We start from the raw sequence: 27541 nt of genomic DNA, 5'->3' as shown, positions 1-27541 counted from the left end.
CACAGCTCTGAAATCCCTTCCTTTAATTGTGAAAATGTTCTACCTTCTACCTCGATTCATATTTTCAACTCTACAACCTGTGACAAAAATATAAATATACATTGTATTTGCAAAGAGTAAGGAACTTGTGTGCATGGCCTTCACTGGTTCTAACAGCAGAACTATCAGCTTGCTGACAGTTCTTAGCAAACTATTGGAAAAAATTGTGTTTGACCAAATACAATGCTAATTCTCTGTAAACAAATTAACAACAGACTTTCAGCATGCTTATAGAGAAGGGCACTCAACATGTCCTGTACTGACACAAATGACTGATGATTGGTTGAAAGAAACTGATAATAAGAGGATTGTGGGAGCTGCACTGTTAGATTTCAGTGCAGCCATTGATATTATTGGACATAATCTGTTGTTGAGAAAACTTGTGTTATGGCTTTTCAACCTATGCCATATCATGGATTCAGTGCTATCTATCTAATAGAACTCAGAGGGTTTTCTTTAATAGAAGCTTTTTTCTTTTCGAGAAGCTTTTCTAGGGCTACTGAGTGGTGCAGCGGTCTACGGCACTGCATCTCAGTGCTAGAGGCATCACTACAGACAACTTGGTTCAAATCCAGGCTGTATCACAAACGACTGTGATTGGGAGTCCCATAGGGCGGTGCATAATCGGCTCAGCACTGGGTATGAATGGTGTAGGCTGTCATTGTAAATAAGAATTTGTTCTTAACTGACTTGCCTGGTTAAATTTAAAAAATGCCATGTAAAGTGTGGTGTCTCCTATCCAAAGGTAACTCGAGAGGGAAACACAGAACCAATTGGTAACGCTGATAGTGACAGTTATTTTTCCGATAGAGAGGAACATGAAAATATTACTGAGGAACAACATGTTTCTGAGCCAGTTCACGCAGGTGATTCTGTGAAGTGCCCGTTCCTGCTCCACACAGAAGTACCAGTGCAAATGCTTGGGTACAATCAAACCCGTATAACGCTCCTAAATCAGCTTGTAATAATGCAATTTCACTCAGTCCCGAAGTGTTGTATCAGGTTATAACCAGTCTGGGTACTGTGTTCTTCAGAGAAGCTGTAAGAGAAGTTAGAAATTTGTGCTAAGTCACCGAGGACGTTGACTTTGTAGCAGGGGAGAATGTAGCCAGGTGGTTAAAGCACATAGCTGTATTCCTTTATATCCACTAGATTGCATCAAATTGTATTTGTCACATCTGCTGAATACAACAGGTGTAGCCCTTACAGTGAAATGCTTACTTCCAAGCCCTTAACCAACAATGCAGTTTTAAGAAAAATACCTTTAAAAAAAGAAATAAAATGAACAAATAATTAAAGAGCAGCAGTAAAATAACAATAGCGAGGCTATATACAGAGGGTACCAGTACAAGAGTCAATGTGCAGGGGAACCGGTTAGTCAAGGTAATTGGGATAATATGTACATGTAGGTAAAGTTATTAAAGTGCCTATGCATAGACAATAAACAGAGAGTAGCAGCAGTGTAAAAAAGGGGGGGGGGGGCAATACAAATAGTCTCGGTAACCATTTGATTAGATGTTCAGAAGTCTTATGGCTTTGGGGTAGAAGCTGTTTAGAAGCCTCTTGGACTTAGACTTGGTGCTCCGGTACTGCTTGCCGTGCGGCAGCAGAGAGAACAGCCTATGACTTGGGTGGATGGAGTCTTTGACTATTTTTAGGGCCTTTGACGTCACCTGGTATAGAGGTCCTGGAAGGCTTGGCCCCAGTGATGTACTGGCCCGTGCCAAATCTTTTCAGTCTCCTGAGTGGGAATAGGTTTTGTCGTGCCCTCTTCTCGACTGTGTTGGTGTGCTTGGACCATGTTCGTTTGTTGGTGATGTGGACACCAAGGAACTTAAACCTCTCCACCTGCTCCACTACAGCCCCGTCGATGAGAATGGGGGCGTGCTTGATCCTCCTTTTCCTGTAGTCCACAATCATCTCCTTTGTCTTGATCACGTTGAGGGAGAGATTGTTGTCCTGGCACCACACGGCCACGTCTCTGACCTCCTCCCTATATGCTGTCTCGTCGTTGTCGGTGATCAGGCCTACCACTGTTGTGTCATCGGCAAACTTAATGATGGTGTTGGAGTCATGCCTGGTCATGCAGTCATTAGTGAACAGGGAGTACAGGAGGGGACTGAGCACGCACCCCTGAGGGGCCCCCGTGTTGAGGATCAGCATGGCAGATGTGTTGTTACCTACCCTTACCACCTGGGGGCGGCCCGTCAGGAAGTCCAGGATCCAGTTGCAGAAGGAGGTGGTTAATCCCAGGGTCCTTACCTTAGTGATGAGCCTGTTTGATGGTTCGTCAGAGGGCATAGCGGGAGTTCTTATAAGCTTCCGGGTTAGAGTCCCGCTCCTTGAAAGCGGGAGTTCTACCCTTTAGCTCAGTGCGGATGTTGCCTGTAATCCATGGCTTCTGGTTGGGGTATGTACATATAGTCACTGTGGGGACGACGTCATCGATGCATTTTTTGATGAAGCCAGTCACTGATGTGGTGTACATACTCCTCAATGCCATCGGAAGAATCCCGGAACATATTCCAGTCTGTGCTAGCAAAACAGTCCTGTAGCTTAGCATCTGCTTCATCTGACCAGTTTTTTTATTGCCCGAGTCACTGGTGCTTCCTGCTTTCATTTTTGCTTGTAACCAGGAAACAGGAGGATAGAATTATGGTCAGATTTTCCAAATGGAGGGCGAGGGAGAGCTCTGTACGCGCCTCTGTGTGTGGAGTAAAGGTGGTCTTGAGTTTTTTTTCCTCTGGTCGCGCATTTAGTAGGCTGATAGATATTAGGTAAAACGGATTTAAGTTTGCCTGCATTAAAGTCCGCGGCCACTAAGAGCGTTGCTTCTGGATGAGCGTTTTCCTGTTTGCTTATGGCCATATCCAACTCATTGAGGTCGGTCTTAGTGCCAGCATCGGTTTGTGGTGGTAAATAGACAGCTACGAAGAATATAGATGAACACTCTCTTGGTAGATAGTGTGGTCTATAGCTGATCATGAGATACTATACCTCAGGTGAGCAAAACTTTGAGACTTCCTTAGATATCACGCACCAGCTGTTGTTTACAAATATACATAGGCCGCTACCCCTTGTCTTACCAGAGGCTGCTGTTCTATCCTGCCGATACATAAATAATGTGTGCAAGCCATTATGGGATTGCGCATGCGCAGTGTGTAAGAGTGAAAGAAAGCAATTACACTGGAGAGCTGTTGAAATCCATCGTTGGTCCAACCTTACTTAATTTTTTATCCTACTCTTGTACCCGAGTAGGATCATAATCTGCAGTGTATACGTTTGTTTTGTAATATTTATGCCAGATGGTCATGTTAGCCTGTTGATACTTTCAGATTGACATGAGGATGTTAGCTTCTTCCTAGCTGAATACCAGTGCTCTCAGAACCAATTTGTGGAGTTGCTAACATTATTTGAAGCGTGAGTAATTATCAGAAGGACGTTCGATTTCATGTAAAGACTCAGGGTGTTGTATTTTGTTTCATTTTTTAATTTTAATTTATATAGTGACATACTTTTGTATACTATATATAGTGTATATAATTTCCCCCAGTGCTATATGGGTGTGGTGAGGATCTACTGTTCCATGTGGGGTTTGGGTATCAGGTAGACAGTGTGTTTGTAAGTACTCATATTGTTTTATTACTAAATGTATTTTTGTTTTTCATGCAAGATGTCATTTTGTTTCTGGACATCTTGTACTCAGACATTTGAAAAATGTTAGAAAGTCTATTCTAGTCTATTCTAACTGTGAACATTGTGGTCTGTGTATTTTCTTTTTTTTTATAGAAAGCAGAGCCATTACCATTTATGCATTTCTCTTTGTACTTATTGTACTCAGATTGATTTTATGCACTTTACTAACACATTTACTTCTCTTGATGGTGATTTAGACTGAACTTTACTTTATGGTGACCACCTTGCAGTGATTTCCGTCCTACATTGTCCTATTTTAAATGCACGCTTCGACAGAATAAACAACCCCAAATGAGTCTGTGTCCTGTGCTAGGTTTACTTTTGCCGGCTACATTTATGCCACTGACTGACCTTTCTGGACGGCTGCTTCCACAGTGAAATAGTATACATTTTTCTCCCAAAAGTTCACCTCCTCTTCTTCTCTGTTTGTAGTGCTTCCTCTGCATCCTGGCGATCAGCTTCTAGATGTTCAATCAGATACACCAACTTTGTAGTTTCCTTACACAGCGGAGACAACAGGCCACCTTCTGTATGAAGGAAGAAAGATGTTTGTACAGTATACGTATACCAGTAGCCTTATCTATTGAAAAATATTGGTCATTATCAGTTAAACTAAGCTAAACGAAAATACACTACAAGTGGACTCATTGCATCGGCAAACAACAGGGGCTGTACTGCATATGGACGATTCAGAATAATGTGCACGTTATAGATGCCATTACACTGGACATTTTTGTTACTAGAAATATTCCATTGTGTTCATGGAAATCATGTGGCACGAGGCTGTGTACTGTATCCCTCTCATTTGAGAAAAATAATTCACTTCTTTCGGTTCTTGCACTTAGCCCAATGTCTTCAATGTATAACTCAGGAGACATAATTGAAGACTTGGATTCACTGGAATGAAATCTGAAAAAGACGGAACACATTTCTTCACATACCTGAAGAAATAGGCGCATTAAAGGGATAGTTCACACAAATGACAAAATTACATATTGGTTTCCTTACCCTGTAAGCAGTATATGGACAAGGTAAGAGGGCTATCCTATCCTATCCATGCTTTGATTTAGTTTCCCTGGCACAGATTCCGAATGCTAACGTTTAGCATTTGTGGCACAAATCCCATTCAACAAATAAATTAGCATTTGTTGGCAGCATGTTTAAATCATCTATAAATGGGTTAGCTGACAGCGTTACGAAAACGATGCGCACACTTCAATGAAGCAGAAGTCTTTAGGATGTTGTGATTCTGGATGGCCAGGTAGCTAGCAACAATGACAAGAAACTGCCATGTGGGGAAACGTAGGTGGCTCGTTTCCTGCTGGAGCACGTGCTACAGGTGGGTGTTGCTATGGTGACCAGTGAGCTGAGATAAGGCAGGGCTTTAACTAGCAAAGACTTATAGATAACCTGGAGCCAGTGGGTTTGGCGACAGATATGTAGTGAAGGCCAGCAAACGAGAGCATACAGGTCGCAGTGGTGGATAGTATATGGGTCTTTGATGATAAAACGGATGGCACTGTGATAGACTACATCCAGTTTGCTGAGTAGAGTCTTGGGGGCTCTTTTGTAAATTACATTGCCAAAGTCAAGGATCGGTAGGATAGTCAGTTTTACGAGGATATATTTGGCGGCATGAGTGATGGAGGCTTAAGGAGGCTTTGTTGCGAAATAGGAAGCCGATTCTAGATTTAATTTTGGATTGGAGATGCTTAATGTCAGTCTGGAAGGAGAGTTTACAGTCTAACCAGACACCTAGGTATTTGTAGTTGTCCACATATTCTAGGTCAGAACCGTCCAGAGTAGTGATGTTCGTCGGGCGGGAGGGTGCGGGCAGAAATCGGTTGAAGAGCATGCACTTAGTTTTACTATTATTGAAAAGCAGTTGGAGGCTACGGAAGGAGTGTTGTTTGGCGTTGAATCTCGTTTGGAGATTTGTTAGCACAGTGTCCAAAGAAGGGCCAGATGTATACAGAATAGTGTCGTCTGCGTAGAGGTGGATCAGAGAATCACCAGCAGCAAGAGCAATCATAGATATTTACAGAGAAAAGAGTCGGCCCGAAAATTTAACCCTGTGGCATCCCCATAGAGACTGCCAGAGGTCCAGACAACAGGCCCTCCAATTTGACACACTGAACTCTTTCTGAGAAGTAGTTGGTGAACCAGGCAAGGTAGTCATTTGAGAAGCCAAGGCTATTGAGTCTGCCGATAAGAATGCAATGATTGACAGAGTCGAAAGCCTTGGCCAGATCAATGAAGACGGCTGCACAGTACTGTCTTTTATCGATGGCGGTTATGATATCGTTTAGGACCTTGAGCGTGGCTTGACCAGCTCGGAAACCAGATTGCATAGGGGAGAAGATACGGTGGGAATCGAAATGGTCAGTGATCTCTTTATTAACTTGGCTTTCGAAGATTTTAGAAAGGCAGGGTAGAATAGATATAGGTCTGTAGCAGTCTGGGTCTAGAGTGTTTCCCCTTTGAAGAGGGGGATGACCGCGGCAGCTTTCCAATCTCTGGGGATCTCCGATGATACAAAAGCGAGGTTGAATAGGCTAGTAATAGGGGTTGCAACAATTTCTGCAGATAATTTTAGAAAGAGAGATTGTCTAGCCCGAATGATTTATAGGGATCCAGATTTTACAGTTCTTTCAGAACATCAGCTGTCTGGCTTTGGGTGAAGGAGAAGAGGAGGGGTTTGGACAAGTTGCTGCAGGGGGTGCTGAGATGTTGGCCAGGGTAGGGGTAGCCAGGTGGAAAGCATGGCCAGCTGTTGAAAAATACTTATTGAAATGATCGATTATCGTAGATTTATCGGTGGTGACAGTGTTTCCTATCCTCAGTGCAGTGGCCAGCTGGGAGGAGGTGATCTTATTCTCCATGGACTTTACAGTGTCCCAAACCTTTTTGAATTAGTGCTACAGGAAGCAAATTTATGTTTGAAAAAGCTAGCCTTAGCTTTCCTAATATCAATCTCATGACTTGGGATTTGGGATTTGTGCCACAACTGCTAGAATATGAGCATTTGGAAACATTACCAGGGAAGCTAAACCAAAGGACGGATTGGTGTCATATCTAGGGTACGGAAACCAATATGGGTGAACTATCCCTTTAATTGCTGTAAATGTAAAGCTTTGGATGAAGACTAACATTGGATAAACACGACACTACTTACCTAAAAGTTTTGCTATTTTTCTGTTTTTCATGAGACATCTGATGCTGAACATTTCCTGACTGATAGAGGGGACAGGACAAATTACAGAAATGCATCCAACCTTACAGTATTTCTAGATAGATTGGATCATTTGTTAATATCACTGATATTTGCCCCATAGTTCTCTATCTCTTGCATGATCACACTATGACATCAGCATCTTACCTGTTGACACCAGTTCTCCAGTTGCCTCTTCAGCTCCTGAATATGGCAAACAGCTTTGTTGGCACACAGTGAGGGGGTGTTAACCAGGGCACAACTGCGACGTCTGCTGGGGCACACTGCTTGAAGATCTGCCTGATCTTAAAAGATATCAGAAAATACGAGCCGTAAATCAAATTGAAGAGTTATGCCCCAAATCATGTTTCCTTTTGGTTGGCATGATGAAAAGCCAAAAACACATAACTGATTTTCATAAATACTATACATACAAATAACAGTATGACTGTATAGCATAAGGAATGAACATGAAATGTCTATCCCTTAAAATTAGACACAAAGGTACATATGGTATATCGGACATGTAATCCACTATGTATGAAAGAGACATAGTATTATAAAAAGCAGTGATTGACTTGGGCAGGAGCTCACCGGCACTGAGTATTGACACATCAAATGATCTACTTGTTGTGATGCACAGCAGAATATTAGCTCAGAAGTATTGTGGAGTTCCTGCACCTAAATATGAACAATACAGGCATCCAAAATTAGTACAGGCACCTATTTCAGTCCAAGTCATGCACTTATTATGACAATAACATAATGAGCTTATGTCCTTCCAGTATCACCCATAACTGTTCATAACCAATCGCCGTATTGTAAGCATCAGTAAACAGGCCAGGGAAGCTTAATTTGAGCCTCATGTGGCAATACAGACTTGGTGGTTTAAGGGCGCCATCTGGCTGCAGTATAGTTCCTGGCCTAAATACAGAATATTGAAACAGATATCCTACCCAGTCTAACAGGCACTTTAGGCCGGTGCTTTCTAGGTACAACATACTTGCAAGTGGAGTGCTCATAGGAAACGTTATTAAGCAAGTGAGTGACTCACCTTTTGTCATGGTCTGTAATTTGATACAGTGCATTACACCGGTGGTGTTGTGCCAACCTGTCTCATTGTCTGGGAGCAAGTCAACGTGTGATGACAGAGTATAACCATAGTAGAAAAATGCGAACCACTATCTCTGTTCTGTTTCAACTGCTTTTCAAGTGTTCAGGTATGTGTGCGTGGGGAGGGGTATATCGTGCAAAATATAATTAAAACCTAGTAATCTCGGTCCCCCTTCCCTGGATGGAAATTAAGTGGTTCCATTTAAGGCAGTAGCAGTATGCAATCGCCACAATCCTGTGCAAAAACAAATTGTTAGTGAAATGAAATCTATTATTTGGTACCTACTACATCTTGCCACTGTGTAAACTAATGGCAAAATGTAATCTTAGCTGGCTAGGTGTGTGTCATGTGGCATGAAGGAAGGTAAACGCGTGGTTAATTTAGCCTGGACTGAAGAGGGTTGAGTTGGCTATGAATTTACTTGTTCCCAGAATGGATATATATATTTTTTTTTACATGTCAACGTCCTGATTCAGGCGCTACTGTAGCACCCACAGCTACTTTTGCCGTCTACAACATATCCTGCGAAATGTTCAAAAAAGTATTTTCTGACTAGCTAGCTAGCGGCTACATAAAATACAATAATGCCCCATAAGATTATATTCTACCTTGAACGGTTGCGTAAACTACCGTGTCACGTTGTTGCTAAGCAACACGCAGGTTCTCAACAGGGCTGCATCCAAGAGCCCTATAGCAGCGGAGGTTTGTTCACTTTACAAAATGCCAAATGTTGCAGTTGTTGTCGACCGCTCGAGGCCCTTTGCATGGTACATGCATAGCTCATCATCTGACATTTTAAATTAGGGGACGTGATGCATTGTATTAATTCAGAGGTTTACACCAAGGTTAGACAAGTGTCTATACATTTTGAGACACAATCGGCATTTAAAGCAGGGGTGTCAAACTCGACGCTTTATCGACGTCCAAGTCATCGGGGTCCTGGGTACAGATGTTTGGGGTTAATGCCTTGCTCAAGCGCGGAATTACAGATTTTTCCACCAGCTACCTTTCAGCTACCTTTCGCGTTTAACCGCTAGGCTAACTGTTTGAATATTACGTTTCTGGAAGTTTTACAGTGAAATTGTTTGGTTAGGAGTCAAAGGGATAACCGATACATATGATTATATTGGGGTAATGCTTGTAGAAATATGAGTCACGAAGCAAGTTTTGATAGCATATTAATTAAATGAAAGAGACTCATCCTGATTTTCACGTTTTGTGCTAAAGCTGCAATTACACCACAATTAATGTAATAAAGATGATCTGTAATTGATCATTAATTGATTAAATACTAACACCTAAATGTCAGCTATATCAAGAGTTGGGGTTAATTCAACTAATTCAATTCTAGTTCAATTCCCTCTGTGAATTCCTTGTAATTCAATTCAAATTCCAGGTCAGCCTTTGAATTCAGAGATAATTCAATACCTCTCAATTCCAAGGTAACTACATTTCAATAATTCAATTCACAATTAAATATTATCCCAAACAATTCCACAAATTAAATTACCTCAGGCTTTCAGGCTGATCATGTCACTTTTCAGACAGCCTTACTATAATGGAAATATAAATTATTTTAAACAAATCCTTCAGTTAAATGTTTGATACAAAGTGCATTCATTCCTTTAACTGTGACATTTACAAATATTGACTTGAAATCTAATTCCAAAGATCAAATGTTTTTATAATTCCAATTCCATCAGTGCATATAGTCTAAATCCAATTCCATAACTTTAAGATTGTTGGAATTAAAATTGAATTCAATGTAAATTCTCCACTTTATGAGTGAATTCAAGAATTGAATTGGAATTTCAAATTAAATTGCTATTGACTCCAACCCTGTTTATGTCCTTATGGCAATCAACTCCACTTGAAAGTCCAATGTGCGCTACAAGTTAATTTTATTTATTTTATTTATTTTACCTTTATTTAACCAGGTAGGCTAGTTGAGAACAAGTTCTCATTTGCAACTGCGACCTGGCCAAGATAAAGCATAGCAGTGTGAGCATACAACAAAGAGTTACACATGGAGTAAACAATTAACAAGTCAATAACACAGTAGAAAACAAAGGGGGGGTCTATATACAATGTGTGCAAAAGGCATGAGGAGGTAGGCAAATAATTACAATTTTGCAGATTAACACTGGAGTGATAAAAGATCAGATGGTCATGTACAGGTAGAGATATTGGTGTGAAGAGCAGATATAGGCCTACTATTGGTAGATTTATAACAAACATGTTCTAGGATAGGCCTGGGTCATAAAGACCTCAACTGGATACTGGTATGGAAGCAACACAGGATTATCACAACATTTATAGATTTTATTACAACTTGAATTTGTACAGTTCTACAAAGGCAAATATTAAGTGTAATTACAGCAAACTGATTTTCCGTGCAACACAGCAAACAACACAATATTCAATCAATATGAAAGATCTTAACAGACTAAAGTGTTACGATCATAAAACTGGCCACAAAATCACAGTATAAAACACAAGGACTCATTTCTGTCATCATGACGTGCTTTGAGAGGTTAGTTATGGATCATATCACCTCCACCTTCTTCTGCCTTCAACACAATCCAGCCTTACATTCTGGCACAGAGACTCATTCAGGACTTCTCCTTAGATGGACTTGTGGTTGTTGGACTTCTTGAGCCAGCGACCACAGCGGGTCAAAGTCGGTCCCCACGTGGCAGACATGCGCACCACCAACTCAGGCTCTCCTCGGGGATGTGTTTTGTCCCCACTCCTGTACATCTTGTACACTAATAGTTGTACTAGTTCCCATCCTGACAGACACCTAGTTAAGTTCGCTGATGACACTGCCTTGATCAGCATGTTGCGTGATGACGAGGAACAACGTGGCCTGGTCCTAAATGACTTTGTAGAGTGATGTGACGAATCACACTTGGTCCTCAATACCATCAAGACCAAAGAGATAGACTTCAGGAAGCGTACAACACCTACCTCTGCAACATCTATCAGAGGTCAGAACATAGAGATTGTAGAGGAATACAAATATCTGGGTGTCCCCTTGGACAATAAGCTTCAGTGGAGTAAATGTACAGATCTGATCTACAAAAAGAGTCAACAGAGACTACTTTCTCAAAAAGCTAGAGTCTTTTAATGTTTAACTATACGGACTCTGTTTTACCAATCTTTCATTGAGAGTATTTTAACTTTTTGTAATGTTTGTTGGTTTGGCAATGCCACTGTCAGCCAGATAAATATGCTTAGAAGGATTATCACCACAGCAAGCAATGTACTTGGAGTCAAACAGACAGGCCTGGATGAGATCTTTAAGGTCAGGGCCCTCCGCAAGGCTCACAAAATAATTTTAGACCCAAGCCACCCCCTGTACCCAGACTGTGAACTACTCCCCTCTGGGAGCAGGTATAGGGCAACCCTCTGCAGGAAAAACAGAACTATACAATCATTTGTGCCAGGTGTGATATCCCTCCTAAATAGCTCGGACTAATATTCCTACCGACCCAGTAAGGCCAGCAGGCTAGTCTCTTTGTATTGGTATGTAACTGTTATGAAAGTTTCAATGTCAATTTGTTTTGTTTTTAAACGCCACTTTAAATGTGTACATGACACTGCAACAACATTACCCCACGGGGACAATAAAGTCAGTAAGTAAGTACCTGACACCCTAGACCCACTACAATTTGGGTAACACTTTACTTGACACCCAGCATCATTACACTTTATGACACGGCCATAACCATTGCATAATATGTCATAACAGCTGACATAACTTGTCATAACCTGTCATAATATGGTCATAACACTGTCATAACCCATATATTTACACCTGTTGTGATATATATTGTGTTATTTTATGGCTGGTTATGACACCTACATAAGCGTGTCAAAACCCACATTTATTTAAATGTTTTTTCTCTGCCAAGAAGTTTCCTTTTGTTTGAAAGTCTGTTTAGTAAGTCATTTCTTGTTGTTGTAAGGAATTATTTACAGTCATCTTTTTTTCCATCATAATTTAAATAACATGTAGAAAATACCCTTTATGACACTGTCAAGAATAATTTTGACCATCATAATCATGTAAGTCAGATAGGGCTATCACATACAAGCCCTTATGTCAGTTATCAGTCAAAAAGAAGGTGTCTTGTCCTGCTCCTGAAATCTGCTCCTGCATTCATCCCAGTCATCAGCAACAAAGCATTGGGGTAGGTGTCAGTCTGACATCAATGTGTGCACTATTACAATGATCATTTAGTATGGTCAATTTCAGATAATTGTATATAACATAAACATACTGTTGACAAGCAGGCTGTGGTGTAATGGAATGTTTTGCCTTGTGTGGTAGGTTTTGACACTCTTATGTAGGTGTCATAACCAGCCATAAAATAACACAATATACGTCACAACAGGTCTAAATATATGTGGCATGACAGAGTTATGACAGGTTATGACAAGTTATGTCAGCTGTTATGACATATTATGATATCGTTATGACCGTGTCATAATGTGTTATGCTGGGTGTCAAGTAAAGTGTTACCATAATTTGCATACCACCCCAAAAGATCCATAGATTACACAATCATCAGTGCACTGCACACTGCCCTATCCCATTCTGGCCACCCTTCATAGCCTGGTTCCTCTCTAGGTTTCTTCCTAGGTTCTGGCCTTTCTAGGGAGTTTTTCATAGCCACGGTGCTTCTACACCTGCATTGCTTGCTGTTTAGGGTTTTAGGCTGGGTTTCTGTACAGCACTTTGAGATATCAGCTGATGTAAGAAGGGCTTAATATATACATTTGATTTGATTTGATCTGGACAAGAGGATTACCAATGTAAGAATGCTGTTTATCGACTCAGCCATCAACACCATAGTGCCCTCCAAGCTCATCACTAAGCTCGGGGCCCTGGGTCTGAACCTTGCCTTGTGCAACTGGGTCCTGGACTTCCTGACGGGCAGACCCCAGGTGGTGAATGTACGCAACAGCACTTCTGCCATGCTAATCCTCAACATGGGGGCCCCACAAGGATGCATCTTCAGCTCCCTCCTGTACTCAATTTTCACCCATCTCCAACTCAATCATCAAGTTTGCTGACGACACAACAGTGGTAGGCCTGATTAGCAACAACAACAAGTCAGTCTACAGGGAGGAGTTGTGGTCCCTGGCGGAGTGGTGACAGGAAATAACCTCTCCCTCAACGTCATCAAAACAAAGGGGCTGATAGTGGACTTCAAGGGGTTAGGTCAGCCCAACGCATCACGGGGGGCATACTGCCTGCCCTCAGGACATCTACAGCACCCAGTGTCACTGGAAGGCCAAGAAGATCATCAAGAACCTCAGCCACCTGTGCCATGGCCTGTTCACCCCGCTATCATCTAGAAGGCAGAGACAGTACAGGTGCAGGGGGAGGGTGACACATACATTTTTTTGTCACTCGGTGGGGTTTAATTCCGATTTTTCAGGGGGTGCTGCAGCACCTTCAGTACAGCTATGGGCTCATCCTATATTTTATTTATTTCACCTTTATTTAACCAGGTAGGCTAGTTGAGAACAAGTTCTCATTTGCAACTGCGACCTGGCCAAGATAAAGCGTAGCAATTCGACACATACAACAACACAGAGTTACACATGGAATAAACAAAACATACAGTAAATAATACAGTAGAACAAAAGAAAACAAAAAGTCTATATACAGTGAGTGCAAATGAGGTAAGTTAAGGAAATAAATAGGCCATGGTAGCGAAGTAATTACAATATAACAATTAAACACTGGAATGGTAGATTGGCAGAAGATGAATGTGCAGGTAGAGATACTGGGGTGCAAAGGAGCAAAATAAATAAATACCAGTATGGGGATGAGGTAGGTAGATAGATGGGCTGTTTACAGATAGGCTAAGCACAGGTGCAGTGATCTGTAAAAATGCTCTGACAGCTGGTGCTTAAAGCTAGTGAGGGAGATGTGAGTCTCCAGCTTCAGAGATTTTTGCAATTCGTTCCAGTCATGGGCAGCAGAGAACTGGAAGGAAAGACGACCAAAGGAAGAATTGACTTTGGGGGTGACCAGTGAGATATACCTGCTGGAGCGCGTGCTACGAGTGGGTGCTGCTAAGGTGACCAGTGAGCTGAGATAAGGCGGGGCTTTACCTAGCAGAGACTTATATATCTACTGCTGTACACACCTTTCCTATTCATATACTGTTCATACTGTCTATGTTTATATTGCGGACTCTGATATTGCTCATTATGATATTTCTTTATTTTGGGATTTGTGTGTATTGTTGGAGCTAGACACATAAGCATTCCGCTGCACCTGCGATAACAACTACAAAATATGTGTATGCGACCAATCAAATTTGATTTGATTTGAAGAACTACATCTGCTGGCTGTCTCCAAGTCCACTCCAAACACCCACCAACTAAGTTGTACTGAGAATACCTCCAATTACTACTTTACAAGCACACATAAACTGGAAAAGGATTATTCAATGTGACTGAAGGGCTGCATTTACACAGGCAGCCTAATTATTATATAATTTTTTTGCCAATAATTGGTCTTTTGATCAATCAGTGTAGATATTTTGCGAATAATTAGGCAAAAAAAAAATCTGGGGTGCGTTCAGTTTGATTAATCACTTGCTACGTTGCATGACGGTTTTACTGAAAGACACATTTTTACAAAAACGTTCTTCAACGTTCTTGAACAGACTTTGAGGTACGTTTGCTCCGTTTTGTGGGTGTGGTGGGGTGTGGCTTGAAGCAATGAGTGATGGTATTTAGAGGGCAGCAAAGCGTACCCAACCCCTTTCTGTTCTGAACGCAGCCTATAATTGGGCTGCCAGTGAGGGAGTTTGATTAATCTCGCCCCGGCGCCCGTGTAGATGTGTTTTGCACTGGCTGAAAGTCGAAATCCCCACTGCAAAGTCGGTTCAAAACAGAAGTGATGTAATTAAGCACGTGTAGTAATGAGTAGGATTCTGTGTTTTCACATGCAAAAGTGATTGCTTTTGATTGAAACGCTTTATCTGCCTTCCCAATTGAAACTATTTTGAAAAGTCAAACATTTATTTTTTGGAAAAGATGATGCCCCATGTTGCGTTGTTGGCAATTTGACCAAGCTGCATAGATTACGTTAGATTTGAGAAAGGCGCTCCTCTCTCCCCGCTTTCGCCCGATGATGTGACAAGGCATAGCGTGACAATATAGCGTAAACTATATTTGTATCTTTATTTAACTAGGCAAGTCAGTTAAGAACAAATTCTTATTCGTATTTACAATGACAGCCTACACCGGGCCAAACCCAGACAACGCTGGGCCAATTGTGCGCCGCCCAATCACGGCCAGTTGTGATTCAGCTTGGATTCAAACCAGGGTGTCTGTAGTGACGCATCTAGCGCTGAGATGCAGTGCCTTAGACCGCTGTGCCACAAGGAGGCCGCATTATCTTTGGTAGATTATATTAAATGATATATGTTATTAGTTATTACAACAAGACAGTTAACCCACAGTTTCCCGTAATTGTAAATAAGAATTTGTTCTTAACTGACTTGCCTAGTTAAATAAAGTTTACTTTAGAAAATACAATTACATTATATAGACATAGGCCCACTGTAATCAAGTCCTCTAAGGAAGTGCTATTTTGTTGTCCTCTGCATCCTCTCTATCTTTGTGAGGTAGCCTTGTGCAGCCTAGTGTGGGCTATGGATCTCGACTATTGGCTGGGTTTAATGTGCCCAGCCTAGAACAATCCAGATGTTTCACCGGATGCACAAATCTGAAGCATCCGGTTGGCGTTTCCACTCTTTAGCAAATGCGGTGGTTAGAGGGAGCACAGTGGCCGGCAAGTAGGAGAAAATAGAGCGAGATTGATTTTGGACGACCGGTTCGTACGTAAAGCATTCTCTATTCCGGCTGCAAATACATCGGTTTCCTCCTTAACTTGCTTTAATGGTGTGCCGCGTGATTGTTTTTTTAATGTGCGTACTGTATTAATAAAACAATTTTCCACCACCATTTTGAGATTTTTGGACAACTTCAGAATGTTTCCTACCGCGTTCAGCCAATCCGGTTGCAGCAGTCGGTTGTTTACCCTTAGTTGAGGTGGCCAACATCATGAAGTAGCATTAGCCACTTTAGCATGGTGGTGGAAAATTACGCCTTTTTTTTTCTTTTTTTTCCCACAGTGGCGCGCAATTAAAACTAGTTAAGGAGGAAACCGATGACTTTGCATTCTGAATGGAGGATGTTTTTTGTACGAACCGTTCGCCGGGGGCCACCAGCGTAATAGCCGCTGGTCACATAGATGATAGTGAAGATCAATAGCTCCCACTAACGGTTTCCCAGGCTATGCATGTGGAGGATGTTTTGTCTTATTTGTTCATTTCTAAACTGTGCTTATCTGACTCCGATGTGATGCAAATTTCTCTCATCAGTTTCTCACCGTTCAAAAAATGTATTTATCAGATGGGGATTGTTTCCACAGACCCCACAAGCAGTCAGCACTGACTAGTACAACTCTTAGACAGGGCAGTCCAGTGTAATACACTCCCAGACAGACAACACCAAATTGTTGAGACTTCTTATTTACTGGCCATATATGTTACTATAAACACTTTGATGTGATACAGATTTATCTCATCAGTTTCTCACCATTTTTTTATTATTATTTTTTAGATGTGGTTTGGTTTCACAGACTGCACTTATCCTTCCTGTGCATTGTATTAATGGGTTTATACAGTAAGTATATGGCTGAATCAATATGTATTTGTATGTTTATTTTGTCAACTTCAACATTTGTAAAGAATACACTGACGCAAGTGAAGAGATTCCGCATTACGTCATCGGCAGAAGCCACACGTACTCGAGGCAAATGCTGGGTTGCGCTACTCGAAAATTTCCATCACATCACCGCTGCAAAAAGCGTTCGTAATTACAGGAATAGAACGTTCTAGGGGTATTGTACAATTGACCTAAATTAATCGTAATCACATCTATGGACACGGCTGACACGTCTATCCTGGATGTAAACAATGCAGTTTTATTCCTCGAAATCCTGGTAAGTATAGACAGCACAAGTGCACTGGAACGACCTTAATATCACTCGTGTAAAATCCAAGTTACTGTATAGGAACTAGTGAGATCGAGATTTGTTTGAATCCCGAGGCAAATTGCATGTCAACTGTTAGAATTTAAGGATTGACAATTTGGGGGTTACCGTTATTATGCCTCATTTGTAGTGCCTCTGTCATAATGGGATACAGATTATCGCAATGGATGTGCATATAAATCTGTCATATACAGCCTGTTGTTGCCTTTCTTCACTCATCATGTGTGTTTGACAAGAAATGTTGACAATGATGCTCTTGGTATTTCACACTGTCAACCATAGTGTTTCTCAGTTCTTTCTGAAATACACCAGAGCTGAGCAGGATCCATTGTAATTAAAGTAACCAAGTCATTGACATGGCTATCATGGCTCGTTTGTAAAACTGTTATGGCATCATCAACTAACAGTTTGGTACACTACATGACCAGAAATATGTGGACACCTGCTCTTCAAACATCTCATTCCAAAATCATGGACATTAATATGGAGTTGGGCCCCCCCTTTGCCGCTATAACAGCTTCCACTTTTCTGGGAAGGCATTCCATTGGATGGTCCACAAGATGTTCTACAAGAGCATTGGTGAGGTCGGGCACTGATGTTTGGTGATTAGGCCTGGCAGTCAGCATTCCAATTCATCCCAAAGGTGTTCGATGGGCTTGAGGTCAGGGCTCTGCAGGCCAGTCAAGTTCTTCCACACCGATCTCGACAAACCATTTCTGTATGGCCCTTGCTTTGTGCACTGGGGCATTATCATGCTGAAACAGGAAAGGGCCTTCCCCAAACTGTTGCCACAAAGTTGGAAGCACAGAATTGTCTAGAATGACATTATGCTGTAGCATTAAGATGTCCCTTCACTGGAACTAAGGGGCCTAGCCCAAACCATGAAAAACAGCCTCAGACCATTATTCCTCCTCTACCAAACTTTACAGTTGGTACTATGCATTCGGGCAAGTAGTGTTATCCTAGCATCCACCAAACCCAGATTAGTCCGTCGGACTGCCAGATGGTTAAGTGTGATTCATCACTCCAGAAAACGCGTTTCCACTGCTCCAGAGTCCAATGGCTGCTAGCTTTACACCACTCCTGCAGATGCTTGACATTGCGCATGGTGATCTTAGGCTTGTGTGCAGCTGCTCGGCCATGGAAACCCATTTCATGAAGCTCCAGATGAACAGTTATTGTGCTGGCATTGCTTCCAGAGGCAGGTTGGAACTTGGTAGTGAGTGTTGCAACCGAGGACAGATGATTTTTACGTGCTACACGCTTCAGCACTTGCCGGTCCCATTCTGTGAGCTTGTGTGGCCTACCATTCCATGGCTAAGCCGTTGTTTGTTGTTCCTAGACATTTTTCACTTCACAATAAAAGCACTTACAGCTGACCGGGACAGCTTTAGCAGGGCAGAAATTTGACGAACTGACTTGTTAGAAAGGTGGCATCCTATGACAGTGCCACATTGAAAGTCACTGAGCTCTTCAGTAAGGCCATGCTACTGCCAGTGTTTGTCTATGGAGATTGCATGGCGGTGCGCTCGATTTTATACGCCTGTCAGCAACTGGTGTGGCTGAAATAACCAAATCCACTCATTTGAATGGGTGTCCACATACTTTTGTATATATTGTGTCAATATCAGCATATTCCCACCGATCCAGTTTTTCTGTTGTTGCAGCAATTTCCCGAAGCAGTTTCACTAATCACCTTTGTAAAGCAGCCAGTATCAGAGTTTTTTTTCTTCCAGTAAGGAGCTCACATTGGGACACAGGGTCAGTTCAGGAACAACAACCACAAACATGTTAAAAAACGGATAGAATGCTTTCTGTATTATGGAGCAAAGAACCATGGTGATCAGAGGCCCAACAGGCAGACAGCATTTACTAGTACAACTCAGAGACAGGCAGTGGTGAAAAAGTACCCAATTGTCATACTTTAGTAAAAGTAAAGATACCTTATTAGAAAATGACTCAAGTAAAAGTCAACCAGTAAAATTCTACTGGAGTAAAAGTCAAAGTATTTGGTTTAAAAAAATACTTAAGTCTCAAAAGTAAATGTAATTGCTAAAATATACTTACGTATCAAAAGTACAAATTATTAAAAATTCATTATATTAAGCAAAACAGATGGTACAATTTTCTTGTTTTTTAAATGTATGGATAGCCAGGGGCACACTCCAACACTTTTACAAACAAAGCATTTGTGTTTAGTGAGTCCACCAGATCAGAGGCATTAGGGATGACCAGGGATGTTCGCTTGATAAGTGTGTGAATTGGACCATTTTCTGTCCTGCTAAGCATTTAAAATGTGATGAGTACTTTTGGGTGTAAGGGGGAATGTATGGAGTAAAAAGTACATTATTTTCTTTAGGAATGTAGTGGAGTAAAAGTACAAGTAAAAAATAAAATTGTAAAGTAATGTGCAGATACCCCAAAAAACGATTTAAGTAGTACTTTTTACTTAAGTACTTTACACCACTGGAGACAGGGCAGCCCAGTGTAATACACTCCCCGACAAACAACACAAGATTGTTGAGACTTCGTATTAACAGGCTATATAGGTTGCTATTCATACAGTGCCTTGCGAAAGTATTCGGCCCCCTTGAACTTTGCGACCTTTTGCCACATTTCAGGCTTCAAACATAAAGATATAAAACTGTATTTTTGTGAGGTTGGATGGAGAGCATTTGTGAACAGCAGTTTTCAGTTCTTTCCACAGATTCTCGATTGGATTCAGGTCTGGACTTTGACTTGGCCATTCTAACACCTGGATATGTTTATTTTTGAACCATTCCATTGTAGATTTTGCTTTATGTTTTGGATCATTGTCTTGTTGGAAGACAAATCTCCGTCCCTGTCTCAGGTCTTTTGCAGACTCCATCAGGTTTTCTTCCAGAATGGTCCTGTATTTGGCTCCATCCATCTTCCCATCAATTTTAACCATCTTCCCTGTCCCTGCTGAAGAAAAGCAGGCCCAAACCATGATGCTGCCACCACCATGTTTGACAGTGGGGATGGTGTGTTCAGGGTGAACGGCTGTGTTGCTTTTACGCCAAACATAACGTTTTGCATTGTTGCCAAAAAGTTCAATTTTGGTTTCATCTGACCAGAGCACCTTCTTCCACATGTTTGGTGTGTCTCCCAGGTGGCTTGTGGCAAACTTTAAACGACACTTTTTATGGATATCTTTAAGAAATGGCTTTCTTCTTGCCACTCTTCCATAAAGGCCAGATTTGTGCAATATACGATTGATTGTTGTCCTATGGACAGAGTCTCCCACCTCAGCTGTAGATCTCTGCAGTTCATCCAGAGTGATCATGGGCCTCTTGGCTGCATCTCTGATCAGTCTTCTCCTTGTATGAGCTGAAAGTTTAGAGGGACGGCCAGGTCTTGGTAGATTTGCAGTGGTCTGATACTCCTTCCATTTCAATATTATCGCTTGCATAGTGCTCCTTGGGATGTTTAAAGTTTGGGAAATCTTTTTGTATCCAAATCCGGCTTTAAACTTCTTCACAACTGTATCTCGGACCTGCCTGGTGTGTTCCTTGTTCTTCATGATGCTCTCTGCGCTTTTAACGGACCTCTGAGACTATCACAGTGCAGGTGCATTTATACGGAGACTTGATTACACACAGGTGGATTGTATTTATCATCATTAGTCATTTAGGTCAACATTGGATCATTCAGAGATCCTCACTGAACTTCTGGAGAGAGTTTGCTGCACTGAAAGTAAAGGGGCTGAATAATTTTGCACGCCCAATTTTTAAGTTTTTGATTTGTTAAAAAAGTTTGAAATATCCAATAAATGTCGTTCCACTTCATGATTGTGTCCCACTTGTTGTTGATTCTTCACAAAAAAATACAGTTTTATATCTTTATGTTTGAAGCCTGAAATGTGGCAAAAGGTCGCAAAGTTCAAGGGGGCCGAATACTTTCGCAAGGCACTGTACATGCAGTACCAGTCAAAGGTTTGGACACACCTACTCATTCAAGGGTTTTTCATTATTTTTCACAATTTTCAACATTGTAGAATAATAGTGAAGACATCTAAACTATGAAATAGCACATATGGAATCATGTAGTAACCAAAAAAGTGTTAAACAAATCAAAATATATTTAATATTTGACATTCTTCAAAGTAGCCACCCTTTGCCTTGATGACAGCTTTGCACACTCTTGGCATTTGCTCAACCAATTTAACCTGGAATGCTTTTCTAACACTATTGAAGGAGTTCCCACATATGCTGAGCACTTGTTGGCTGCTTTTCCCTCACTCTGCTGTCCAACTCATTCCAAACCATCTCAATTGGGTTAAAGTCGGGTGATTGTGGAGGCCAGGTCATCTGATGCATCACTCCAACACTCTCCTTCTTGGTCAGATAGCCCTTACACAGCCTGGAGGTGTGTTGGATCATTGTCCTGTTAAAAAACAAATGATAGTCCAACTAAGCACAAACCAGGCGGGACGGCGTATCGCTGCAGAATGCTGTGGTTGCCATGCTGGTTAAATGTGCCTTGAATTCTAAATAAATCACAGCCAGTGTCACCATCAAAGCACCCCCACAACATCACACCTTCTCCTCTATGCTTCACGGTGGGAACTACACACACAGAGATCATCCGTTCACCTACTCTGCATCTCACAAGAACACGGCGGTTGAACACGACGAACCAAAAATCCAAATTTTGACTCATCAGACCAAAGGACAGATTTCCACCAGTTTAATGTCCATTGCTCGTGTTTCTTTGCCCAGTAAAGTCTCTTCTTATTATTGGTGTCCTTTAGTAGTGGTTTCTTTGCAGCAATTTGACCATGAAGGCCTGATTCACACAGTCTCCTCTGAACAGTTGATGCAGAGATGTGTCTGTTACTTGAACTCTGTGAAGCATTTATTTGGGTTGCAATGTCTGAGTCTGGTAACTCTAATGAACTTATCCTCTGCATCAGAGGTAACTCTGGGTCTTCCTTTCCTGTGGCGGTCTTCATGAGAGCCAGTTTCATCATAGCGCTTGATAGTTTTTACTTTACATTTTCCAGATTGACTGACCTTCATGTCTTAAAGTAATGATGGACTGTCATTTCTCTTTGCTTATTTGAGCTGTTCTTGCCATAACATGGACTTGGTCTTTTACCAAATAGGGCAATCTTCTGTACACCACCCCTACTGTACCTTGTCACAACACAACTGATTGGCTCAAACACATTAAGAAGGACAGGAATTCCACAAATTCACTTTAAACAAGGCACACCTGTTAATTAAAATGCATTCCAGGTGACTGCCTCATGAATCTGGTTGAGAGAATGCCAAGAGTGTGCAAAGCTGTCATCTAGGCAAGGGGTGGCTACTTTTGAAGAAACTCAAATATAAAATATATTTTGATTTGTTTAACACTTTTTTGGTTACTACATGATTCCATGTGTGCTCTTTCATAGTTTAGATGTCTTCACTGTTATTCTACAACGTAGAAAATAGTACAAATACAGAAAAACCCTTGAGTGAGTAGGTGTGTCCAAACTTTTGACTGGTCCTGCAATTTCAATATGTGATGGGTGTTTTTGTTGACGATTGTTGTACAGTTAACTTCATTACTGAACAAAGCAGGCATCTTTACACACAGCTCTACCCTGTGGTTATAAATCTGATATCAATTATATTCTTATGGTGTAAAATAACACTGGGCAATCAGTGGATGTAAGTAAATGCATGAACAGCTGCAATATATAGCTGATGTCTAAGTGGGGAAAAATATGGGGAAATACAGGGCTATAACTCAAACAACTGCTCATGTCTCAGAAATACTGTACCCCTTTGCTTTTCTTTCTTTGACTGTGGTAAAAAAAAAAAGCCATAATATACATAAGAGACTTATAAGGGAAGGGTTCAGCGTGCCTGAAATTCAGTTAATAACTGGGCAAGAGAGTTTATCTATCCACTGCAGGAAGAAATGTGATTGTTTTAATATTGCTAAGAGAAACTGTCTTTATAGCCTTGGTTTGATTCTGGCAGGGGTGGAGTGTTACAAGTTATCTGCAATGTTTATGGTATACAATGATTTGCTCATTTCAGGGCATTTATTTTTAATACTGCAAGTGTATGTGACGCTAGCACAGAGCAAGAGTAATGCTCGCTGGGTGGGCGCCAAGTGAGAGGTTGGAAGGGGCTGCAACTGGAGAGCCAGTAAAGCTGTACAAGAATGTCAAGCCTGCTCATTTGAAGTTAAAGATAGAGGCAGCAGCACAACCAGTGTCCTGACAGTTTCTAATTTCAGATATGTGACTGTAGCTAAGCTAACCCCTTCCAACTGGGGCTGGCTGCTTTTTGTTGTCATGTTTGCCTGGTAGAGAGGGCTTTATATACTCTGTACAGTTGTTATCAAGAATGACAAGCCTTTGGAGTAGCACACAGACAGACAAGGAAACAGAGGACCATGGTACATTCTGAAGGGTATGTTCAACATTGACAAGTTTGTTATCTCCTGAGTTGTGTTGCTTGTGGTTGTTTTCAATCTTCAACAGGGGAATAGTAGTTTGTGTCAATCTTAGCTATTTATTTCACAGATTTAGAATAGCATTCGTAAGGTCAAATACTTGGCACAAGAGCTTGGCTCTGTTCCTTTGTGATATGAATTGGCAGTTTGAGTATGTTACATTGTTATTATTAGTTAGTTAGTTGCTATGCGTTTGTTGTACTATATGAGACTCAAGTAGATTGTGCTTGGATGATTAATGAATGATTCACTCAAAAGTGTTTAACATTGTTGTAACTTACTTAAACTAAAACTTGACATTACAGACAGATAATGTTTGTTTGCAGTCATCTTTATTGTGTGAATACAGTGTCTAGGAGTGAATGCGCTACTTGCTACCAATTTGATCCAGTGTTACCATAGAGGGCATTACTCTGCAGAGAAGGGTCTATGTGCAGAAATTGTTTTCATTTTTGTGTATGTGTACAGTACCTTCAATTAGCATTTGGCATGAAACATTTGGAAGTTTCTGCATGTAACCTGAGGCCACTGCATAATATTTGCATATTTATTTAATTATTCAATTAACTTCTACATTATTGATGAAAAGTGGCCAGTCGTGGGAGAAAGAGTATAATGAATCGTTTATAATTTTGTTGTCATTGATGTTTTGCTCCACAAAATCTGGTCCCATTTAAAGTGAGAGAGAAGGGGGGGCATTGCACCCTGTTTTTTTAGGAATGGAGTGACTGGGTTCTTTGCTACCATGGCAACTTACCACATGACTAGGTGTATTAGATTTCCTTGGACAGTGTGCAGCGAGGCATAGTGTGAGCATTCGCTAGCTGCTGTGAAACGTTCGTCCTTGTCTCGCTCAAGTTTTTCAATGCCCTGTAGGGACTGTCCGCAGGCTACAGTTAAAAAAATAAAATATTATTTAATATGTCCTGACGGCCACCAGGTAAGAAATTATGTGTCATGTTGCCATTTATTCAAGTGAAAATGGGCAGTGTGAGGTGGTCAAAAGTTATTAGCGTTGATGGAAAAAATGACTCTGGGTTGTGTCAGTCATGTCACAGATTATGTTTAGTGAAGGACTTTTGGAACTAATGATACAGTATCTTGTGGTGATTCAGGCTATGAAGTGAACTAAGATAGAGTGTGGATGGTGATACAGTACGTAGAGATAACCAAGAGGATGGTAGTGTTGCTGTTGTAGAAGGGGTGTCAGACACTTAGTACTGTAGTGTTGCATTGAGACTAGCATGTACACTACCGTTCAAAAATGTGGGGTCACTTAGAAATGTCCTTGTTTTCCATAAAAACATACATGAAAATGAGTTGCAAAATGAATAGGAAATAGAGTCAAGACGTTGACAAGGTTATAAATAATGATTTTTAATTGAAATAATCGTTGTGACCTTCAAACTTTGCTTTCGTCAAAAATCCTCCATTTGTAGCAATTACAGCCTTGCAGACCTTTGGCATTCTAGTTGTCAATTTGTTGAGGTAATCTGAAGAGATTTCACCCCAAATTGGATCGGCTTGATGGGCACTTCTTACATACCATGCGGTCAAGCTGCTCCCACAACAGCTCAAAAGGGTTGAGATCCGGTGACAGTGCTGGCCACTCCAGTATAGACAGAATACCAGCTGACTGCTTCTTCCCTAAATAGTTCGAGCATCATTTGGAGCTGTGCTTTGGATCATTCTCTTGTTGTAGGAGGAAATTGGCTCTAATTAAGCACCGTCCACAGGGTATGGCATGGCGTTCCAAAAATGTAGTGATAGCCTCCCTTCTTCAAGATCCCTTTTATTCTGTACAAATCTCCCACTTTACCATCCCCAAAGCACCCCAATACCATCACATTGCCTCCACCATGCTTGACAGGTGGCGTCAAGCACTCCTCCAGCATCTTTTCATTTTTTCTGCGTCTCACAATTGTTCCTCTTTGTGATCTGAACACCTCAAACTTAGATTTGTCCGTCCATAACACTTTTTTCCAAATTTCCTCTGCCCAGTGTCTGTGTTCTTTTGCCCATCTTAATCTTTTATTTTTATTGGTCAGTCTGAGATATGGCTTTTTCTTTGTAACTCTGCCTAGAAGGCCAGCATCCAGAGTTGCCTCTTCACTGTTGACATTGAGACTTGTGTTTTGCGGGTACTATTTAATGAAGTCAGTTGAGGACTTGTCAGGCGTCTGTTTCTCAAACTAAACACTTGTACTTGTCCTCTTGATCAGTTGTGCACTGGGGCCTCCCACTCCTCTTTCTAGTTTGCGCTGTTCTGTGAAGGGAGTAGTACACAGCATTGTAAGAGATCTTCAGTTTCTTGGCAATTTCTTGCATGGAATAGCCTTCATTTCTCAGAACAAGAATAGACTGATGAGTTTCAGAAGAAAGTTCTTTGTTTTTGGCCATTTTGAGCCTGTAATCAAACCTACTAATGCTGATGCTCCAGATACTTGTCTAAAGAAGGCCAGTTTTATTGCTTCAACAGCTTTCAGCTGTGCTAACATAATTGCAAAAGGGTTTTCTAATGATCATTTTGCCTTTTAAAATAATAAACTTGGATTAGCTAACACAACGTGCCATTGAAACACAGGAGTGATGGTTACTGATAATGAGCCTCTGTACGCCTATGTAGATATTCCAGCAACAATAGTCATTTACAACATTAACAATGTCTACACTGTGTTTCTGATCAATTTGATGTTATTTTAATGGACAAAAAAAAAGTGCTTTTCTTTCAAAAACAAGGACATTTCTAAGTGACCTCAAACTTTTGAACGGTAGTGTACATTAAATGATAGTAGTTGCGGCTGAACAGTGGCACTACTATGAGTAATACTACAACTACTAAAGCTGTTGAGTTAGTAGTGTTACGTTCATGTATTTTTTTTGTTGTAAAATGACCACCTGGGAAGCAATATTGTATTGTCTGCACACAATAATGACCTAATCATTGATCCATTACAAACGTGTCACTATTAGGACTCAAGTACTGAAAGATTAAAATAAATGTGTATTATTTTAATTCAAACTGTCATGGCCCAGTGAGTGTAAGTCATTACTCATGAACAGTTTTAAGAAACCAATAACTAGCCTACTGATTTTGCTGCACTCGTTATGTCTAGGGGTGTTAGGCCTAGCTACATTGTCTGTAACCTGAATGAATGGCTGCTTGAATGTGAGAAATCAGTGTTTGAGGACCGTGTTGGATGCACATGTGCCCAGGGAGACAGCAACCTTACCTTGGTCCAAGGCTAGCTCTGTCTCTCTTGACCTCTTGGTTGGCCAGTCCAAGCAGATTATTATTTGCTCAGATGGTGACAAAACAGAAATATGTCCAAAAAGGAAAAACACCAAAGGCATGCCCAAAGTAAAGACTCAAAAACAAACGGAAAGCCTGATGGCCACCAAGCAAAACCAGCAGCTTCGTGGCTTGCAAGCTGGGACATTGACTGACAATCCTAATTGACAGTACCTGATATGCTTATCGAGCCTTGGCTCAGCACCTAGACACTGCCACCTGTGGGATGGAGTGTGGAAGTGTGTCCTGGATAGTGTGTTTGTCTTTGTCCTAACACTAACCTCATATCATCTGTTTCCTCCTGATCAGAATGATTGAAGATCGTGGGAGGAGTGGTGACATAATGGCGGAGAGACGACAACTGTTCGCAGAGATGCGTAAGTGTACAGGGCGATCTCTGAAAAGTAGTGAACCACACTCAAAGTATTATAACTGTTGTATGCATAATAACAACATTCACCAGGTTATTAATAACATTTACCAAGTCATTTACCATGCTACCTCAAAGAAAGATTCCAGTATAGGATCCAATATAGGCCAACACAGCTTACTTTCATTAGCAATAATAGACAGGAATCTATTGTTAATGACCACATGGATGCACTCTGCATGGACAGTGTG

At 41.2% G+C, this 27541-nt stretch overlaps 1 protein-coding gene across 18 annotated transcripts in view; it reads left to right on the top strand.

Annotated features, from left to right (window-relative positions):
- Window positions 1-16931: 16931 nt before the first annotated feature.
- dtna (dystrobrevin, alpha) overlaps window positions 16932-27541 on the top strand; it is a 38650-nt gene continuing 28040 nt past the window's right edge. For 14 of the 18 annotated variants that reach the window (XM_020462461.2, XM_031806904.1, XM_031806899.1 and 11 more), the window contains exons 1-2: window positions 23363-23585; window positions 27230-27297. In XM_020462461.2, the coding sequence (XP_020318050.1) occupies window positions 23569-23585; window positions 27230-27297 (85 nt within the window). In that variant the 5' untranslated portion in view covers window positions 23363-23568. Of the gene's footprint in view, window positions 17101-23362; window positions 23586-24417; window positions 24569-27229; window positions 27298-27541 lie in introns of those variants that run through there. The other 4 variants (XM_031806898.1, XM_031806892.1, XM_031806903.1 and 1 more) reach the window with 3 other exon arrangements.

The sequence above is a fragment of the Oncorhynchus kisutch genome, linkage group LG27, assembly GCF_002021735.2.
Source record: "Oncorhynchus kisutch isolate 150728-3 linkage group LG27, Okis_V2, whole genome shotgun sequence".
Lineage (NCBI taxonomy): Eukaryota > Metazoa > Chordata > Actinopteri > Salmoniformes > Salmonidae > Oncorhynchus > Oncorhynchus kisutch.
Note: the sequence above shows the minus strand (reverse complement) of the source record. Positions and strands in the feature narration are given on the sequence as shown.